Here is an 18,936-nt window from a genome sequence, read left to right as displayed (position 1 = left end):
CAAGAAGAAACAAAACAAAAAGAGACAGAAACAGAAAAAGAATAAACCTTTCCGTACCTTTCCCCTCCCACCCGTCCCTCCACCCACATGGACTTTAGCAGAAGCATCCCCCCAATCTGTCACACCTCTTGAAGAGAGCCTATAATAAACAACTGAAGAACTACAACTAATTAGGCGTTGAAACTGTAACATGGGGTAAAGTCAATGAAATTACACTGTAATAAATGTACTTATAACCAAGCCAGGTAACTAAAGCTGACTAATAAATCAATACATTAAACAATCCTATTGAACAATAATACGAACATTAAGCAATAAAGAACACTTGCAGCATCTCACAATCAATTGTGTCATAACAGTAAGGCACCTATAGTGCTACAGTTTTTGCCTGAGGTATTCCTGCATTCAAGTGGTCACTAGGGCTGGGCGATATATCGATATGAAAAATATATCGATATATTTTTAAATGTGATATGGAATTAGACCATATCGCATATATCGATATAGTTCCTTGCTCCAGGCAAGCTGCTGACCCGGAGCTCTCTGCACTGCTCCCCCCGCCCCTCCTTTTTTACCACAGAGGGGGGAGGGGCAGGAACACACACTCCGGCACTCTTCAACAAACATGGAGGAAGCAACAACGTCTGCGGAGCACACACATCCCTAAACTTGTGTATGAAAGACACGTAGACTTGTAGTTCATCAGACTTGTGTTTTTAAAGACTGGACATTTGACAGGACTACAGACGGTAAGGGGAGACGATTAGCCCGGGTCAACTTCCTTAGCCGCTGTCGGACACCGCCTTTCTTTCCCCTCTTCCTCCTCCTCGTCTCACTCCAAGTGTTTGTAGAGGTGCGCATAAAGTCATTGTTGCAGTTAAAAACATATTCGTCACTGGAAGGGGAAAAGTCCACAGTTAGATCCACTGGGAGACCATGGGATTGAAATCCGAAAAGGATGTCACGACTGTATTGAATCCTACTTGTGTGAGGAGGATTGACAACCAGTCCCAGTGTGAGATTCAGCGTGGCCATCAGGAAAAGTAAAAATACTATCTACCATCTTCGACTCAAGCGCTACAAAACTATCTGAAAAGTGCGCATAAGAGCGTTAAAGACAGGATGCCACTGGTTTGGAAGTTAGTAAACACTGTTGAGTTAATAAACAACTAAAAACACACACACGCCAACGCCTTCTGCCGGTCGCCACAAGAGCAGCGCCCAATATATATACACTCACTGGCCACTTTATTAGGTACACCTGTCCAACTGCTCGTTAACGCAAATTTCTAATCAGCCAATCACATGGCAGCAACTCAATGCATTTAGGCATGTAGACGAGGGCCGTTTCTCAATACCCAGTACGCAAGTTCGAACTTGTGAACTCCGGGAGTCTGGACTTGCGGAGTTCAGTTGGAAGAACGAACTCCCGGGGAACGGGAGGACGGGAGAACGGGAGGACGGTCTTTCTGCAATTGGAACAGGAACGTACTTGATGACGTCATCGTCATCGTCTTCGCTGGTTTCGGCACTTCAACTTCTGGTTATTTTCTGATTAAAATAAAAAATAAACCCAATAAAAAAACTCCGTTTCATTTGTATATTTTAATATATATTATATGCAGATATAATATAGAATTTTCTTTTTATACAGATATGAATATAGAATTTCAGAAAAGTGGCTATATAAAGGGCGAGTGGCGGGAAAATATTGTGGGTTTTATTGTAGTGGACAGAGCAGTGACGCAGCGGCAATTGAAGCACTAACTATCTATTTATTTTGTTATTCATACTGTTATCGTTAATATTGTTGTCAAATTGACGACATATGGCGCAGTTGGTCGCTACTTTAATCGCCGGGGCGATGTACAAGGAAGCGGAAGACGAAGCGGACTGTTTGAGGAGGAGCATCCGCCGGAGGAGTGCCGGCATTCGGCGACAGACAGAGAGGAGGCGTGCCATCCTGGCATGTCTCTCTGGAAAAGTTAGTTTGTGTAATCATAACATTTTATTTAGTCCTAATTTAAAAAAATGACGTGACCTTTTTGAAAATTGCTGTTATGTTTAACTACAACACCTATAGGTTTGTTCACATAACTATATAATGCATAGAATTTCAAGTCTAACAGTTTTATTGTATGTGGTCCCTGTCAAATTAACTCAACTACTTTTACTACATTGATTACTATACATGATTAAAAACAGACTTCATAATAATAAATCGATGATTACATACAATATAATAATAAATAACTAATAAATCAAATATTTCCTCTGATATAGGACCAAGGCCCTGTGCATATGTATGCACAGCTGAATGACCAGGTGCCTATCCTGGCCACATTCTTTTCTGGGGCTGAAGTGAAGCCGGCGTTCAGGCTCTCCAGGGACAGCATCACCATGCTGCTCCAGATGTTGCCCCGGGAGAAGAGCCATGGATGGAGCCATGAGCTGGAGGTGCTGGTGACACTCTACTGGCTCGCCTGTGGAGCGTCGTACCGGGTCACCTCCAATGTCTTCTCTGTACCACAAGCCACTGTGTGCAGGATTGTGCACAGGGTTGTGGAGGAAATTATGACCATCCTGCCTAGAGTGATCCACTTCCCCAGGGCTGAGCAGATGGCAGAGGTGGGGGCTGGCTTTGCGCTGCTTGCCGTGCATGAGGCATTTCAGGCTGCTACTGGTGCCATCGACGGGTGCCATATAAAGATTGTTCCTCCTGCTGAGCCACAAAAAAAAAAGCTATATAAATAGAAAGCTCTTCCCCTCCATTATACTCCAGGGAATGTGTGATGCCAAAGGCTCTTTCCTGGACATTTATGTAGGTCAGCCAGGGTCAGTGCATGATGCACTGGTCCTCCGGAGGTCACCATTGTACCACCAGGCCCTGTATCCACCAGCTGGATACTTTCTACTGGGAGATGGAGGGTACCCATGCCTGCAGCGCCCTGTGGCCATCATGACCCCGTATCGCCAGCCTGTAGCAAGTATGAAAACATACACAGACACGCACACACAGATAATTTGGGGAGTTTCAAATACACTATACATTTTCACATTTTACATTTAAATATTTCTTTCTAACCTTGAATAGCCCAAGTTGAAGCCCGCTTCAACAGGCACCATTCAAGGGCAAGGAACATAATTGAGCGCACCTTTGGGATCCTCAAGACAAGGTGGCGCTCAATCTTCCTGAGGGCCCTTGATGGCCCGTGTTTGCCCCAAAGGTGGTTGGTGCCTGCTGCATCCTCCACAACATATGTGTTGTAGCTGAGGACATCCTGGAGGAGGAGATGGAGCAAGAGGAGGACGAGATGGTGGAGGTCCCCGGCGGCGAGGCTGACCCAGGAATTGAAGAGGGGGATGAAAGGGGCCTGGCAGGGAGGGAGGTCCGGGGACGTCTGGCTGCCCAGCTCTCTGCTCCTCGGGACCTGCCTGCATGTCTGGGTGAACATGATTACATCTAGAGAGTAAATATTCACTCGCGCTCTCTAGATGTAGTCATGTTCACTTGGGAGTGTGTAAATATGTACATATGGTTAGATGTCAATGTATATATTGTGTAAATCAGATGAATATAGATTGTATAGGTGTAAATATGTTGTACATATGTAGTATGTATTTTTTTTATATTGTATTTTTTTCAGGTTAGCCCAAATTTAAATTCAATGAAATCACTGTAAATAATATTTTTTCTTTTCAATGTAATTGGTTTTGTTTTTTTGGTTCATTCTAATTTAAACACAACTGTAAATAAAAGTATATATGTTGTCTATCCAATGTTCTTTTTTGTATAAATGTAAATAATTACACATATTGAATATGTACAGTATCGCTTAAATATGAATTGTCTCAAACACATTTTAAACAAAATTTAATAAACACAAGAACACAGAACAAAAAATAATTAAATATCACAACACACAACTAAAACTTATTTACAAGCCTCTCAAACAATGAGAGGTACCTCTCGGTCCTGTCAGCTGCTGCCCTCTCCCTCTCCTCCTCCCTAACCAAGGCCTCTCTCTCTCTCTCATCCTCTCTCTCAGCTTGTCTTTTCAAAAAGTCCAACAGTTCATTCTCCCTCTTCCTCTTTCGTCCTGTCCTGCTTTCCTCTCTTTCCTCTCTCACTTCATCTTCCTCTGCAGAGGTAGAGGCCGGGGTGCTGCTGACCACGCCACCTGGCGTGGCACTGGCCACAACCAGGGGCGGGTTGATGGCATGCTGCCCCTGGAGTACAGCGTCCATGAGGCTGTACCACTGCCAGATGGCAGCGGTCACACTCCCGGCCTCTACCCCTTTCCCAGTTGGTGGGTCTTTTAACTCCTAGAAATAAGTTATTAATCATTACATTGTGACACTGAAAGTCTTTGTTTGGTTTAATTTATGACATGAGAAAAAGTATTTTTTTCAAAAATCTGAAAAATCCAACAGAGCTTTCCATCACCATTTTAAACACAAAGATATAATTGGTACCTTATACTTGTCCTTCAGATTGTTCCTTTTTTTTTTTTGCCTGTTTGGCAGTGATGGGAAGGCCACATATTCTAACAAAGTCCCTTGGAAAATACATAAATACATTAAATTGCATACTCCTCCATAATATGGTTTATGACTGGCAAAGTCGAACCCTTCCCCAGATATACAGGCTATGATGAAAATAATATACTCACTCCCATCCCGTCTTTGCAGAGTTTTTACGCCCTGTGAAAAGGGCCTTGTTCTCCGAGCACCATTTGATCAGGGCCCGGGTCTCCTCAGCTGTCCCTTGAATGAAATTACGGTCGACAGATTTAATACACAAAACCGTACATTTTTACACTTCTGATGTGTTTAAGTAGTCAAGCTAATAGGGAACAACAGGGAGTATGAGCGGATAACGTTACGCGTTTTGGTCGGCGACAAGTGCTTCATGTTAAATGAAATATAAAACTTAAATAAAACCCTCGCACCCCACACAGACCAATTTATCCGGTATCAAAAACCCTAAAGTATTTCGTTTCAGACACTTACCCATTAAATGCAAAGTGAACGGTCACGTTTTACCACTACAACGATACAGAACCAGCGGGCGGCTGATTTCAGAGGGTCACGCCGGGACACGGCTGTAATCTGCGGGGTAGCAGTAATGCTAAGCACCCGGGCCAATTTGCTAGCAGCTAGCGGAGTACGATAGCTGTTAGCGGGTGGTTACCACCGAAAACGTCGAAGCAAAAACTACGTGCGGCAGTAATGAATCGACCACAGCACTAATTTGCTGTTATAACAATTACATTCTCGTACAAAAAATTAAAACTTACATTTCGTGACCCTAAATCAAACGTTTAAAACTTGTAACTTACAGTTGTGAGTCCGCTCCTCGGCCATTGCTATCACGAAATGCATTCTGGGATACGTAACTTCCAAAAGTCCACACAAGTCTCCACCGATGCATCCTCGATGAAACGGGTGGGGCGAGAACACATCCGGGGTATTCGACCGTACTTGGCCAGATGCGAACTTTGAATTGGAACAGTACTTGGTCCGGCGCTAATGACGTTTCTCAAGTCCACAAGAACAGAAGTACAGAGAAGAACGCATATTGAGAAACGGCCATGGTCAAGACGATCTGCTGCAGTTCAAACCGAGCATCAGAATGGGGAAGAAAGGTGATTTAAGTGACTTTGAACGTGGCATGGTTGTTGGTGCCAGACGGGCTGGTCTGAGTATTTCAGAAACTGCTGATCTACTGGGATTTTCACGCACAACCATCTCTAGGGTTTACAGAGAATGGTCCGAAAAAGAGAAAATATCCAGTGAGCGGCAGTTCTGTGGGCGCAAATGCCTTGTTGATGCCAGAGGTCAGAGGAGAATGGCCAGACTGGTTCGAGCTGATAGAAAGGCAACAGTAACTCAAATAACCACTCGTTACAACCGAGGTATGCAGAAGAGCATCTCTGAACGCACAACACGTCGAACCTTGAGGCGGATGGGCTACAGCAGCAGAAGACCACACCGGGTGCCACTCCTGTCAGCTAAGAACAGGAAACTGAGGTTACAATTCGCACAGGCTCACCAAAATTGGACAATAGAAGATTGGAAAAACGTTGCCTGGTCTGATGAGTCTCGATTTCTGCTGCGACATTCGGATGGTAGGGTCAGAATTTGGCGTCAACAACATGACAGCATGGATCCATCCTGCCTTGTATCAACGGTTCAGGCTGGTGGTGGTGGTGTAATGGTGTGGGGGATATTTTCTTGGCACACTTTGGCCCATTAGTACCAATTGAGCATCGTGTCAATGCCACAGCCTGAGTATTGTTGCTGACCATGTCCATCCCTTTATGACCACAGTGTACCCATCTTCTGATGGCTACTTCCAGCAGGATAACGCGCCATGTCATAAAGCGCGAATCATCTCAGACTGGTTTCTTGAACATGACAATGAGTTCACTGTACTCAAATGGCCTCCACAGTCACCAGATCTCAATCCAATAGAGCACCTTTGGGATGTGGTGGAACAGGAGAGTCGCATCATGGATGTGCAGCCGACAAATCTGCAGCAACTGCGTGATGCTATCATGTCAATATGGACCAAACTCTCTGAGGAATGTTTCCAGTACCTTGTTGAATCTATGCCACGTAGGATTAAAGCAGTTCTGAAGGCCCGGTACTAGCAAGGTGTACCTAATAAAGTGGCCGGTGAGTGTAAATGCTGCCCTTACTAGTGTTTGTCATATTTTGTTCTTTTGTAATGTTCGTTATTTGCATCTGTGGATTTGTTAGAGAGAAGAAAATCTGTAATTTGATTTTAATAAGCCTTTTATAGTTGTCAAACTAAAAAAAATTTGATATTGTACTTTACTCATATAAATATATTTATTTCAGAAAAAGATTGGCCTGTTTTTTTTATAGGCTATTTTCATTTAAGATATTTTTTTATTTAAATGTGCACCTTACGGAGCTTTGATTTCAAAAAAGGTACTCCTGTTGTTATACAGTATGTTTACATTTTATTGGTATTTGAACAGCTGAGCATTTATTCATGAACCAGGTGAAGAAACCCGTTTATTATTTTTTCATTTGATTTTGCAACTGTTTACTGAAATAGCCGGTTTCAATAAAACTACTTGCTAAAACTTGCTCTCACTTTGCGGAAAAAATATCAGGATATATATTGTATATCGATATTCAGCCTAAATATATCGGGATATGACTTTTGGTCCACATAGCCCAGCCCTAGTGGTCACCATGAGCCTTGTTGAAGAAAATCAAGACTGGCAGGAGTAAACAAGAAAAATAAATAAATAAATAAATAAAAAAATTGGTGTCATATCAGAACTGTAGTTCACTGAACACATTAAGAAAACATGACATCCAGGATGAATGGCAAGTGTAGTCCTCAGGACTAGTAACAGTAGCAGCCCAATAGCAAGTTAACATGCTAAATAGTGTCAGGAGTGCTGTGATGTAAAGCGTAGAGTGCGATGGGCCCGGTCCAGCATAGGTTTGTTATCAAGACCAAGTATGTCTTGTAGGAGCTGGGCAGCAAACTCGGTAGGACGAGGACCTTCTGTGCCCTCAGGCAGGCCAACTAAACGAACATTATTCCATCTTGAAAGACCCTCCAGGTCCTCGCATTTCTTTGACAGGGAGTCAACAGTGGCGGTTGGTCGGATAGCTCCATGTCGTGAGCATTGTCTGAGCGCTCGAGGTCCGTGATCGATTCGCCATATAAAGCAAGTCTGTTCTTAAAGGGCTCCAAAGCCGCCACGATCTCTCTTAACTGCTGCCGAGATGGTGGTATCAAACTTACTGAGGATGTCCGAGCGCATTTCGTCCATCATCTCCCTCATGTTCGGCAACAGGGTGATGTGGCCGGGTGAGCCATCTCTCCCCTGGTCACTGCATGGCGCTGTGCCAGCCTGTGCAGGTTAATGTGGGGCAGCGCTGCGGGTGATTAAAACCAGGTGTGTTGGTCGCCGCTCTCCCGATCTGCTTCTGCTGTGCGGTGAGTCTGGCGTGTTGGTCGGCGTGCATGTCCGTGTCTCCCCGTCGTGTTATTAAGGTAGGTACCCTTTATTATCTGCTGTTTCATCGCAAATTTATTTGGCTCTGGGGCTTCATCCTCCCGCTGCAGTGCTGGGAGCGACAGTGAGCCGGCGGGCGCGAGCAGGTTGGGTGCAGTAGAGCTCACAGGTATGCTGCTCGTATTTGTCTGCTGCTGCAGTTTTTCACTTATTGCCCTAGTTGTGACACATTCTCTTTTGCTGTGCAGCGAGGCTGCCGTAACCAGCGGTCCCCCGTTCTCCTAGTTCTGCATCTATCCATTTGGCGTCCTGGTGCGTTCCAGTCATCGGCCACCATGATAAGGGTTGCTGCTGTCCTGGCTCGGCTCCAGGTGGACTGAGATGTGTCATACTGTCTCAGGTCACTGTATGTGGTTACAGCCTCAGGCCCAGTTTGAAGGCGTCACGCCATTATTGTACCCACACCACGAAATCCAGTCCGAGTCCAGCAGAGTTGGCTCACCTGTCTTCTCTTGATTTAACACATTATTTTCCTTTATTAATTTAAATATCAAAGATTGTTTTGTGGATTTAATTTAGGTTGCACTTAGTTTATTATTTGTTTGCTAATAGTTTAGATTGTCTTTATTGCATTAAGCTGATTTTGGGTTAAAATATTATTTTCTTTCTTTGTTTAATATTTGATCCAAACCTAAGTTGGTTTATATTGTGGTGTTAATTTTCTTAAATTCCTTAGTTATAAACTGAATTTGTTATTTCCTTTTTTTTTGTGATATATAAAATATTTCTATTTTGTTCTGATATTTTCTTTGGGTTTCTTTGGTATTAATTAATTGATTAATTGTGTATTTGGTTTCCTTTTCTTGCTTTTTAAACCGTAGATTCCCCCAGAGGTCCCCACACTGTGCCTTGTGTTAATTTTGTGTTTTTCTTGTTTTACAACAGGTGCTGAGGCCCAAGCGAGTGGCAGTCCTCCCCTGGTGGTGGTGTTTGACACAGTCTTTTGGTTGCAGTGCACTGTTGGTTTATAGTTTGGATTTTGTCCCTTTTTGAGTTCCCTGCCGCCATGGTGAGCCCCAGCTCACCATTGTTTCTTTTGCCAGTGTGGTGGCTCTATCTGCATATTCCCCCTTGGGTCAGCTAAGCCTGCAACCCTCCTTTAGTCATTTTAAGCCATTTTGTTAAAGTATATTTCTTTGAAACCACGTCCTCTGGCCCTCGTGATTGTACAAACCTGTGTTGGCTAGGGCTGCAACGATTAGTCGACGTAATCGATTATGTCAACAATAAAAATTTGTCGACGCAAAACTTTTGCGTTATACCGATGCCTAGAGTCTTATGCCGTTCCTCGGAGAGGTGGCCAAAGTTATGCCGATTGCTGCTCAGCGGCTTATACCGATGCCTAGCCTTATGCCGTTCCTCGGAGAGGTGGCCAAATTTATGTCGATTGCTGCTCAGCGGCTTATACCGATGCCTAGAGCCTTATGCCATTCCTCGTAGAGGTGGCCAAATTTATGTCGATTGCTGCTCAGTGGCTTATACCGATCCCCAGACTCTTATACCGTTCCTAGGAGTGGTGTGCCGCTGTTGTGCCGCTGTTATGCCGCTGATATTCCGCCGACACATGACGGTGTGTGCTGCTAGAGAGCGTTATGCTTCTGAGAGACTGCTGGATGGGTACCGTCCCCTGATGGATATGCAAATGTAGTGCCGCTGGGCTGGTTTTACGACAAGTGCTGCCATAAATGTATACATTGTTGTAGTCTTTTTTAACAATGCTAACTTAACACATTGCCGTAAATAAAGGAACGTAGGCTATGTGTTTCTTTTGGATGTTATGTTGGTGGGATGTAGGCATATAGACAGTAATTACACGTGGGATTCTTGCAATATGATAGCAAAGTAATATGTCTAAATTTGGGCCAATACACTACTTAAAGCTAATGAAAGCGATAGCCTTAGCTAACATGGCTACTGTAAGCCCAGCCACCGTAGCCAGTCTGACTAATCGATAGCAGAAACTTTGAGCCAACCAACTAAACAATACTTCCTGACAGGCTTCCTTTACTAGGAGAACACAACAATACATTACTTCGTATAAAAAATTCAGTCTGAATCATTGTATCAAACAACTGTTGGAAATTAATGTATTGGGGTATTTTCTATGATCCACCTTCAGATAGTCTGAAATGACAATCCACATATGTATTGTTTACACCACATATTACTGTTAATTCAAACATTTGCTTGAGAGTGAAGATTCAGTTAGATAGACATACTAGTACATTACTAGTATATGAAATGTGTTTCTATGAGTATTTTAGGCTAATTGGACAGGGTAAATACATAACAAACATTAGAGGGTGTAGTCATTTTTTATTGTCAAAAACTCTCCATAACACAAACAGATAACCATTGTTGAACAGGTCAGGAACGATTAGTTGCTGGAGGGTGAATGGTTCAGCAGAGAGACCTGGTGAAAGTAGGAGGAGGAAGATGAGAGAAATGAGAGAGAGTGAGGGGGACAGAAAAAAACAGAGCTTGCAGAAAAGCTTGAAGAAAATTTACAAAAAAGTCTAGTTCGTTGCTTTCTTCTTGGCAGAACACAAATGAACCATTAGTACTACACTAGGGATGAGAGATTCATTAAGCCTGACAATGACACACTGAAAGGATAATGGTAACAGGTGTGAGGCATATTAAAAACAGTGACTTCAAACTACAAAAATATAGTCTAGAAATGGTTGTTTTGGTGTTAGAGGGTTATTGACACTGTGACTGATCTAACTATTAATCACAGTCATGGCCTGTGGGAAGTTTTGGGCCAATGAAAACCCTCATATGTGGACAAACAAAAATTCTGCTGCAGGCACAGGTTTGGAGAGGTGACCATGACCACTGGGCTGAACAGCGTGCATGCTATAGATAATGTGTGAAACATCAACCGCTAAAAAGGCAACTCATACTGAGTAGCGTTTGAGAAGAATGCTTAGTATTTTTACTTAAGTATGATTTTTTTTGCAGTTGGCTGCAGACTGCAGTTGGCCTCACAAAACAATGCCCGGTCCCCCACTGACACTGACACTGAAAATGACTCTTACCTCTTGCTTGACCCCCACTGACACCATATCTCTTTCACTTTGTTATCACTTATGGTTCTGTCTGTCTCGTTATCATGTTGTCTATTTATTGTTTATTGTTTGGCACACATAGCTTCGAGACCAAAACAAATTCCTTGTATGTGAAAACCTACTTGGCAATAAACTTCTTTCTCATTCTGATTCTGATTTTAAGACCAGAAGTTGAAATTGAGTTTTAGTTTTAATATTTTAGTAATGTAACTGTATTCATACTTTAACACAGATTTTCAGTACTCTTTCTACCACTGGGTTCCTCGTACAGAGCTCACAGCGCTTACCAGAGGGGAGGAGTTTGAACAGGTTGTGTCCAGTTGTGCACAAATGTTTCCTACCCGTTTTAATCGCCTGGTTCCTCTGTCGGAGCGCAGGTATGGCTACAGAACCCTGGGTGAGGTGGCTCACTGTAGTACCCACGACTCTCTCCTCTGCTATGGAGCCAGAACGGTGACTTTAAAATTTGGCATCCAAAAAAAAAATTGGCATTGAAAACAAAACCAGTACTGAAAAAGGAAACATTGGCATTGAAACATTTGTATTGAAAACAGTTGTATTGGCATTGAAACAAGTATTGGCACTGAAAAAGGAAACTAATTAAAATAATTAAAATCTGAAAATCTTATTATTTTATTTTATTGGGATTTTTTGTATTTTTCAATGACAATCTTGAGATTTTTTCTTCATGTCACTTTTTTTTCAGTGACAGATTTTTTTACAATGTCAGTATTTTTTCAGTGTCACTGATTTTCAGTTTCAACTTTCTGTCACTGTTTTGGCGTCGAGAGGGAGGGGTCTGAGGGGAGGGGCAAGTAGAGCGTGGTTTGCATATAATTTGCATATCGGCATCCTGAAGAAGTGCGCAACCCGCCATCAGCCCGAAGCCTCTGGCATGGTGGCATTGCTAAAATGTCCAGTCCACCGGGAACTTCCAAACCGCAAGTAAGTCTGTTTTTTTTCTCTGCTATTTACATGTTTATTCACATGCAACCTGGCCTGTTTGGTTAGCTTTTAACGGCCGTTATGTTGTTTTTGTAGAGGTCCGCTGGAACATGTAAGTTTCTAACATTAGCCGTGTTGGCTAACTTAACCTGTGGTTAATGCAGGATCAAAAATAAACACCCGCCAAGCGCCGAACACGGCTAAAAGTCGGTTTTGGCAGAAAAATAAATTAATGTCATGTGTCACCGGCCTGGCGGTAAATACTTGTTGCTGCCAAGTAATAATACATCACAACAGCGGCTAACAGTAACATAGCCTGGGACGTTAACATTGACATGATAAACAGCAGGGCTTCGGCTGTGTAGTTAAGCTACTGACATCCCCAGCACACGCACACACACACCATACAGAGTCTCATCTTTGAGCCGCTAGCTCAGCTTCAACGCAGGTATGCCACAATAACTCTTACAAGGGCCGCGAATTTGCTTCTGGTGACGATAAAAATGTTCCAGCGGACTCTGTTTCCAGCGCGGTCATGGAGAGTCTGAGCAGCTAACTTACTGAGCTGTGACTACCAGCTCTGCTTTTCTCAGTTTACCTGCCACTGACAGATGAGCCAGAAAGTTAAATGTGGACCCTGAGTAAATGGTAGCTAATGTTAAGTCTCCAGCCCTGTGATGTTTTGCCGTTGTGTTTTTCACAAAGACCCTGGCCGAGTGAAAGTTAACTTTAAACGGCTGTTGTGCTGGTTTGGCAGCGGTCCACTGAAACCAATGCTAAGTTATTAGGTGTTGGCTAGCTAATCTGTGGTTAATGATAGTTAGCGTTAATTCTCCAGCCCTGTGATGTCTCTTTTCTTTTTCTTTAGGAGTTAGAGGCCAGTGTTATTGCTGCTGCACAAGGCCTCATAAACGTGCTAACGCAAAATATTCAGCAGCATCACACCCCAGCACAGCAGAATCCAGTGCAGTCACATGAGCAACAGAATCGACAAGCACAAACAACAAAACAAACAGTGCAGGAGGAGATGACCAGGTGTTTAATTTATTTGTGATCATATGTTTGACTTATTTGATGGAAAATTATATTTCATAATGTTGATTTATTTTCATCTGTTAACCTCCCACATGCAGGTCATTTCCTGGCTTCTTTACCAAAAGGAAAGGCAAAAACCGCTTTTCACCCTTACAAACCACTCAAGGGAAGCCGAAAGTCTGTAAGCCATTCAGTGTGTATGTATATTTGGTGAATAAGGGCTGTACCAGCACGCCTTCTGCACCTGAAGAGCTGGAGTTGAGCCAAGCAGGGTTGGGGAAGAGGTCCCTCACTTTGACGGATGATATGAGCCATGCAATGGTATTGCAACCACTCTTTAAATTTAAGTTAATCATAATTTTGGCATTACAGTCCAACTGCATGCACACTATTAAACTTGTCAATATACAGTAGTTATTGTGATGCTATTACTATACAAAACAATTTAAAGTATTAGTTATAAATACTTTTATTCGTTTTATTATACTGTCCTTTTTTAACCGCCTTTTCCCATTTCTGTTATTGATTTCTCAGGTAAATAAAATTCTCATTGAAGAATATCCCAAAATGGAGGGGGTGGAAGGGTGGTTGTTCTACAAGGCTTCAGGTGCATACCATTTTCAAACACCTTTCCTTTGGATGGTGCAGGAACACCAACATTCAGAACTCTTTCTCTCACTTTCTGTATTTGCAGGTGGCCACGGTAGAAGAAAATTGCTTGCCATTCCTCCTGATGTAGACGGGTATACAGGTAGACTGATTCGCAGTGTTTCGGGTGCTGGGAAGACGACCATGTACATTGTTCCACTGCAGCAGGACCTTGATCTTACTCCACTGCCATCTGATGCCACTGAATTTCAAAAAATGCCTAAGGCTGCATGCCAAGTGTGCAAAGAAAACATGCCTCTGCATATCCTAGCATTGCACATCGAGGGTTGTATGGAGTCTGCAGCAGATGATGATGATGAGGTAAATGCATATAACAGAGAAGATATGGCGAAACAGTACATATATTTGGGAATCACAGTGTAATAAATGGTAAAATACCATCACATTGTTTTGTAGATGGTAACACTATTTCATAACACATAAAACATATCTCAATATCTTATATATAAACTATACTCCTAACAATGATACATTTGAACTTTACGAAGCAAGAATTAAACCCTGTACTGTAATAATTCAGAACATCATGAAGTGCTCTGAGTTCCTCAGATGTTTTTTATAGACAGTTGAGATAATACACTGTTTGCAAAAAAGTGTCCGGAAATTTTTATTGTTTCTATGTATGTCGTATCATTGATTATTTCTCCTCCTATGTATTTATGGATACAGCTGTTTGTTACTTTACAGGACTGGCAGAATGAGTTCGAGGTTCTTTCTGTCACAAACTCACCACTTGCGCACCCTAACAAAGAGTCCAGAGATTGTGGCCAGGTAATGATTTTGAGCTGATATCTTGAAAGATATGTAAAATTGCAGACAGAGACCTTGTGCAATTGATTTGAATATCTGTTGTCTACAGGATAGAAAGGAATGCCCTATATGTTGTGGCTGCTTTCCATCAGATGAAATTGTTCTGCATGCAAGCCTGTGTGGGGAAAGGTTTGCCATTCTATCATGTTATCATACATTTTATTTCCCCAACATATTGTCTTTGTTAAAGCTGTGTCTCCTTGTAATATATCTACTATGCACTATATCAGGGATTTGGGATTAATTTAAATATAATTTGCATCTTTATTTTAGCCTTCATAATGCACAAGAAATGCTGTGATAACACAAGAGTGTAATGGCAAGGTTACTCAATGGGCATCTAGGTTGACACATAGGTCCAAAATAACATCAGTAGAATGCCTTTTTACCATTGTTTTTCAGGTGTGCTGAAACATAAACATTGATATATTATACTGAATATTACATACAAATTGAATGTTTTAATGTGTTTTTGTTGATCCTTGTCAGTCTACAGGACATGTTGAACTACAGTACAGACAGCTGTGTGCTACGGGAGGGAAGCGTATCTATGGCCGATATGTCTAGGTGATTTTTTACCCCCATCTTTTTTCATCAGTCATTTGTTTTCCTACGGTGTCATTAAATTCAAAGTTAAGTAATTGATTTTTCTCTCTTTTTTTTTCTTTTTTTCTTGCTGCTTTTTAATAGTGACGATGATGTCCTCCAGTGGCTTGCAAGCCAAGTAGATGCAAGCAAAGATTTTAAGATCTGCATCACCCGGGACAACCTCGTCCAAAGAGGCCTAATTCAGTGGCAGAGACAGAAGAAGGGCTCCCCTGTCAACAAACTCAATGTGACTTTCATTGGCGAAGCTGGAATCGACACTGGAGCATTAAGCAAAGAATTTTTGACTGGTAATGTATCTTTTATGACAATCTCTCGCACCAAACACTACTGAAATCAGGTTCATAGGTACAATATTTTTTTATTTACTGAACGGTGTTTTCTGTCATCATTTATTGTATTTAGAAATGATGCATGGCATTGAGAGGCGATTGTTTGAGGGCAGTGGCAAGAAGGGAAAGAGTCCTGTCTACTCTATGTGTGACCTAGAAAATGGTTTCTACAGGTTTGCATTGTTTCCTACTTATCCTACATTATGCAGTTTATGCAAGTAAAAGTAAAAAGTCACAATTACAATGTCTGCACTGTTTGTTGATGACATGCAGAACTGCAGGAGAAGTGTTTTCTGTCAGCCTAGCTCAGGGTGGCCCAGCACCATGCTTCTTCAGAAATTGGTGTTACCAGTTTCTTGCAACAGGGGACTTTGATGCTCTGCAGCTGACCAAAGATGATGTGGATGATCTTGAATATGCCTCACTCATAGAAAAGGTGAGTACATCTGCTATGAACAACTGTGCAAGACCATTAAAGGCTTTTCTTAGTGTACAGTATTTCATTGCTATACTGTTGCAGCATTTGAACTTAAAATATAAATTTGTACAGCCTTGTCTTAGTCTTAATTTAGTTGTGTGGAAAAAAGCATGTATTTCCCTTTTGTTTATGGGTCTTCTGCAAATCAAGACAAACTTTGTTCCCTGTTCTCAATAGAGCCATTGTTCTGCATGCTACAATGCGTCTGACTCCTATGCTTCAGCAAATTAGAAATGGGATGAAGGTCTACAACCTTCTGGATGTGATTGGGAAGCATCAAACTCTCTGCTCAAACCTGTTTGTCCCCAAAGAGGACGATGACAGAGTAAGGATTCTGGGCATTAAATCATCCAGATTTGCTTTACTGCTATGACTTGATAATATGCTTAGAAACCCTACAGGATGTAGTAGTAGAGCTGCATCTCTTTATGATTGATACCATTATCTTTTTATGACTTTCTGTTATTGCTTTGCTTAACCTTTTTTGTTTTTGAAGAATACAAAGTCATATGTAATGTGGACCTGTGGTCTTTTTTCAAAGTTTCTATGTGTTCCTATATGTGTAGTCAACCCTCCTCCTTTTTTCCCCCCTTTTGCCCCCCCCCCCCCAGCCGGATGCTGATTACATAATGAGTATCCTAGTGCCTGAGCTGAGTGAGAAGGGAAGTCCAAGGCAAGCAAGAGAAAATGCCATCATCAACTTCCTCCAGGACTTTCTACAAGACCTGGAAAACACAGGTTTGACTTAACCTGTCTTTCTCACATTTTAAAGTACTATACATATTTGCCATGCAAACAGCTGTTACCTAAAATGAGTAGAGCAGAATATGATTCCATGTACATGACCTACATTTGGCACTTATTATAGCACTCCACCAAAAAGGACCATCAATAGATTTCCTTTTTAGAAACATTAATTTTGTGGGTAATGGCGGGTGGCAATGCTTATGGCAAAATGGTCCAGGTTTTGAACTTCACTAGAGCCTTTCTGGACTTTGCCCTCCACAGCCCAAAGACATAAGTAATAGATCAAAATACATGTTTCTTAAGAAAAAAAAAAATTCCCAGAATGCAGGAATATTGTTTAAGCTTATGTGTCCCCTCCAATGTTGAATGGAAACATATGCCTGTGGTGACAACATAGTACACTACAAATGTAATCAAAAGATTTCATACTGTATACCTGGTATTCTTTTGGATTACATTATTCTAGGACTATTCCTACCTTTTGTTTTTATCTTTCAGTTATGTCAGTGTATATTAAATAGAAATGAATGCAGTAGGGTTAGTTGAAATAGGCCTTTGGGATTAATCGTGCAAATTGGTAAATAGGGTTGGCTTCTTGCAGTGTTGGATTTTTACTCCATTGTAATGAAATACTCTGATTTGTTTTATCATGCAGATCAGAATGAAGACCAGAAAATGTGTGAGCCTCTGACCCAAGAGGAGCTGCTAAGTGAAGGGCACTGGAATCAACAAAAGCACGCAAGCCTGTCTGTCCCAACAGTAATGCAGTGGTTAACTGGACAAAGGCACAAGCCCCTTCTTCCATCAGAGAGGGCAGATTTTAAAATAAATCTAATATTTGAACACCACTGTAATGAGAAAATGCCTGGTCACCACATTTGTTTCCCACTTGTAAGTGCCTGCACAAATACAATAACTATTCCTGTCGAACATATGAAAACATACACAGAGTTCAGAGATATAATGACAGTAGCAATCAGAATGGGTAGAGACTTCGGTCGTGTGTAGAGGTCATGTTTTGTGACCACTGATGTTTACTTGAAAGTCAGCCAGTATTGTGAATTTTTTTTGGCATTTTTGTTAAATCTGTTCAGTGAGCTATTTATTGTTCTGTGAGAGTCTTAATAAAAAAAATACAGATAGCAAATACAGATAAGTCAAACCATAAAAACAGCTCAATATTACGGTTTGGTTCTTCACACTTGATTCTCCCATTGCATTGTTTTTTTAGTTTGGGATCACTGCTAACAGTTTATTTGAAAAAAGGTCATTTAAGAACTCTGTATTTGCATTTTGTTTACAGCGCACTGACAAATGTACATGTAATGTAAAACCTTGAAATGTGATGCTGTTCCTCAAATTACAAGGTTACGTGTACTATTGAAAAGTTGAAATTGTTCAGTCTTCCACATACACATTAGTTTCAACATGTGTATGGCAAATTCATGTCATTTAAGTGAAATCAACTTTGTGGGGGTTTGGATTTTTTACTAAATCGTCAGCAAAAATTAACTTGACAACAATAAATATGGACATAATGCGGTCTGTGGCCTTTATCATTTTTTCATTGTGAATATTAACTGAAGTGTTTTACTTGAGTATGTCTACAGTATTATGCTGTAAAATGGAACTAATGTGCTGTTTTCCACTGAAAAAAAACCCCAGCATTTCACTTAAGAGCCCAACACAATACAGATGCACATTATACAGCATGAAAGTGTTCAAATTCACATAGCTTTATTTTAAATTCTTCATTACCAAGATATCAAACATGACATACTGAGTTTGGTAGATGTGTAATGCAGTGCGAGATAACTGTCTAATGGTATTTAAGACGCCAGTTTAAAATATCTGCATACACTAGATTTAAAAGTTTGGCCAATAAAATTGTGGGAGGTTACATTTGGTTGTTTAAAACAAGTAACAGCAGAATAAAACTGGATCTCTTTTTACCATGACAGACTGAGTTGTTTATATACTGCATAGTAAAACCTATATATCCTAAACAATCTCCACAATAGTTCTGCACAAATACCTATTCATGCAAGCAATTACAATTTCATTTGTCTAAGAATCAGAAACAATTTTTTTGAAATCACAGAAACTGTTGAACATCTATTCTATATTGCAGACTGCATGTTATCCTGCAAAGTTTGAGTGAAATGTTACATAGT

The 18,936-nt window shown here is 41.3% G+C and overlaps 1 protein-coding gene across 1 annotated transcript; it reads left to right on the top strand.

Moving 5' to 3' along the window:
• Positions 1-11,960: 11,960 nt before the first annotated feature.
• LOC311253890 (uncharacterized protein) lies at positions 11,961-18,307 on the top strand. The gene is made up of 14 exons (XM_084384357.1): positions 11,961-12,085; positions 12,954-13,120; positions 13,219-13,441; positions 13,655-13,727; positions 13,815-14,089; positions 14,477-14,560; positions 14,649-14,728; positions 15,089-15,166; positions 15,290-15,495; positions 15,611-15,710; positions 15,811-15,973; positions 16,193-16,340; positions 16,627-16,753; positions 17,418-18,307. The coding sequence occupies exons 1-12, from the start codon at positions 12,053-12,055 to the stop codon at positions 16,244-16,246; spliced, it is 1,536 nt and encodes a 511-aa protein (XP_084240483.1). The 5' UTR covers positions 11,961-12,052; the 3' UTR covers positions 16,247-16,340; positions 16,627-16,753; positions 17,418-18,307.
• Positions 18,308-18,936: the final 629 nt, after the last annotated feature.

The sequence above is a fragment of the Pagrus pagrus genome (assembly GCF_965226575.1).
Source record: "Pagrus pagrus genome assembly, contig: HAP1_SCAFFOLD_62, whole genome shotgun sequence".
Lineage (NCBI taxonomy): Eukaryota > Metazoa > Chordata > Actinopteri > Spariformes > Sparidae > Pagrus > Pagrus pagrus.
The sequence above is the reverse complement of the archived record's forward strand: the minus strand, read 5'-3'. Positions and strand labels throughout refer to the sequence as shown.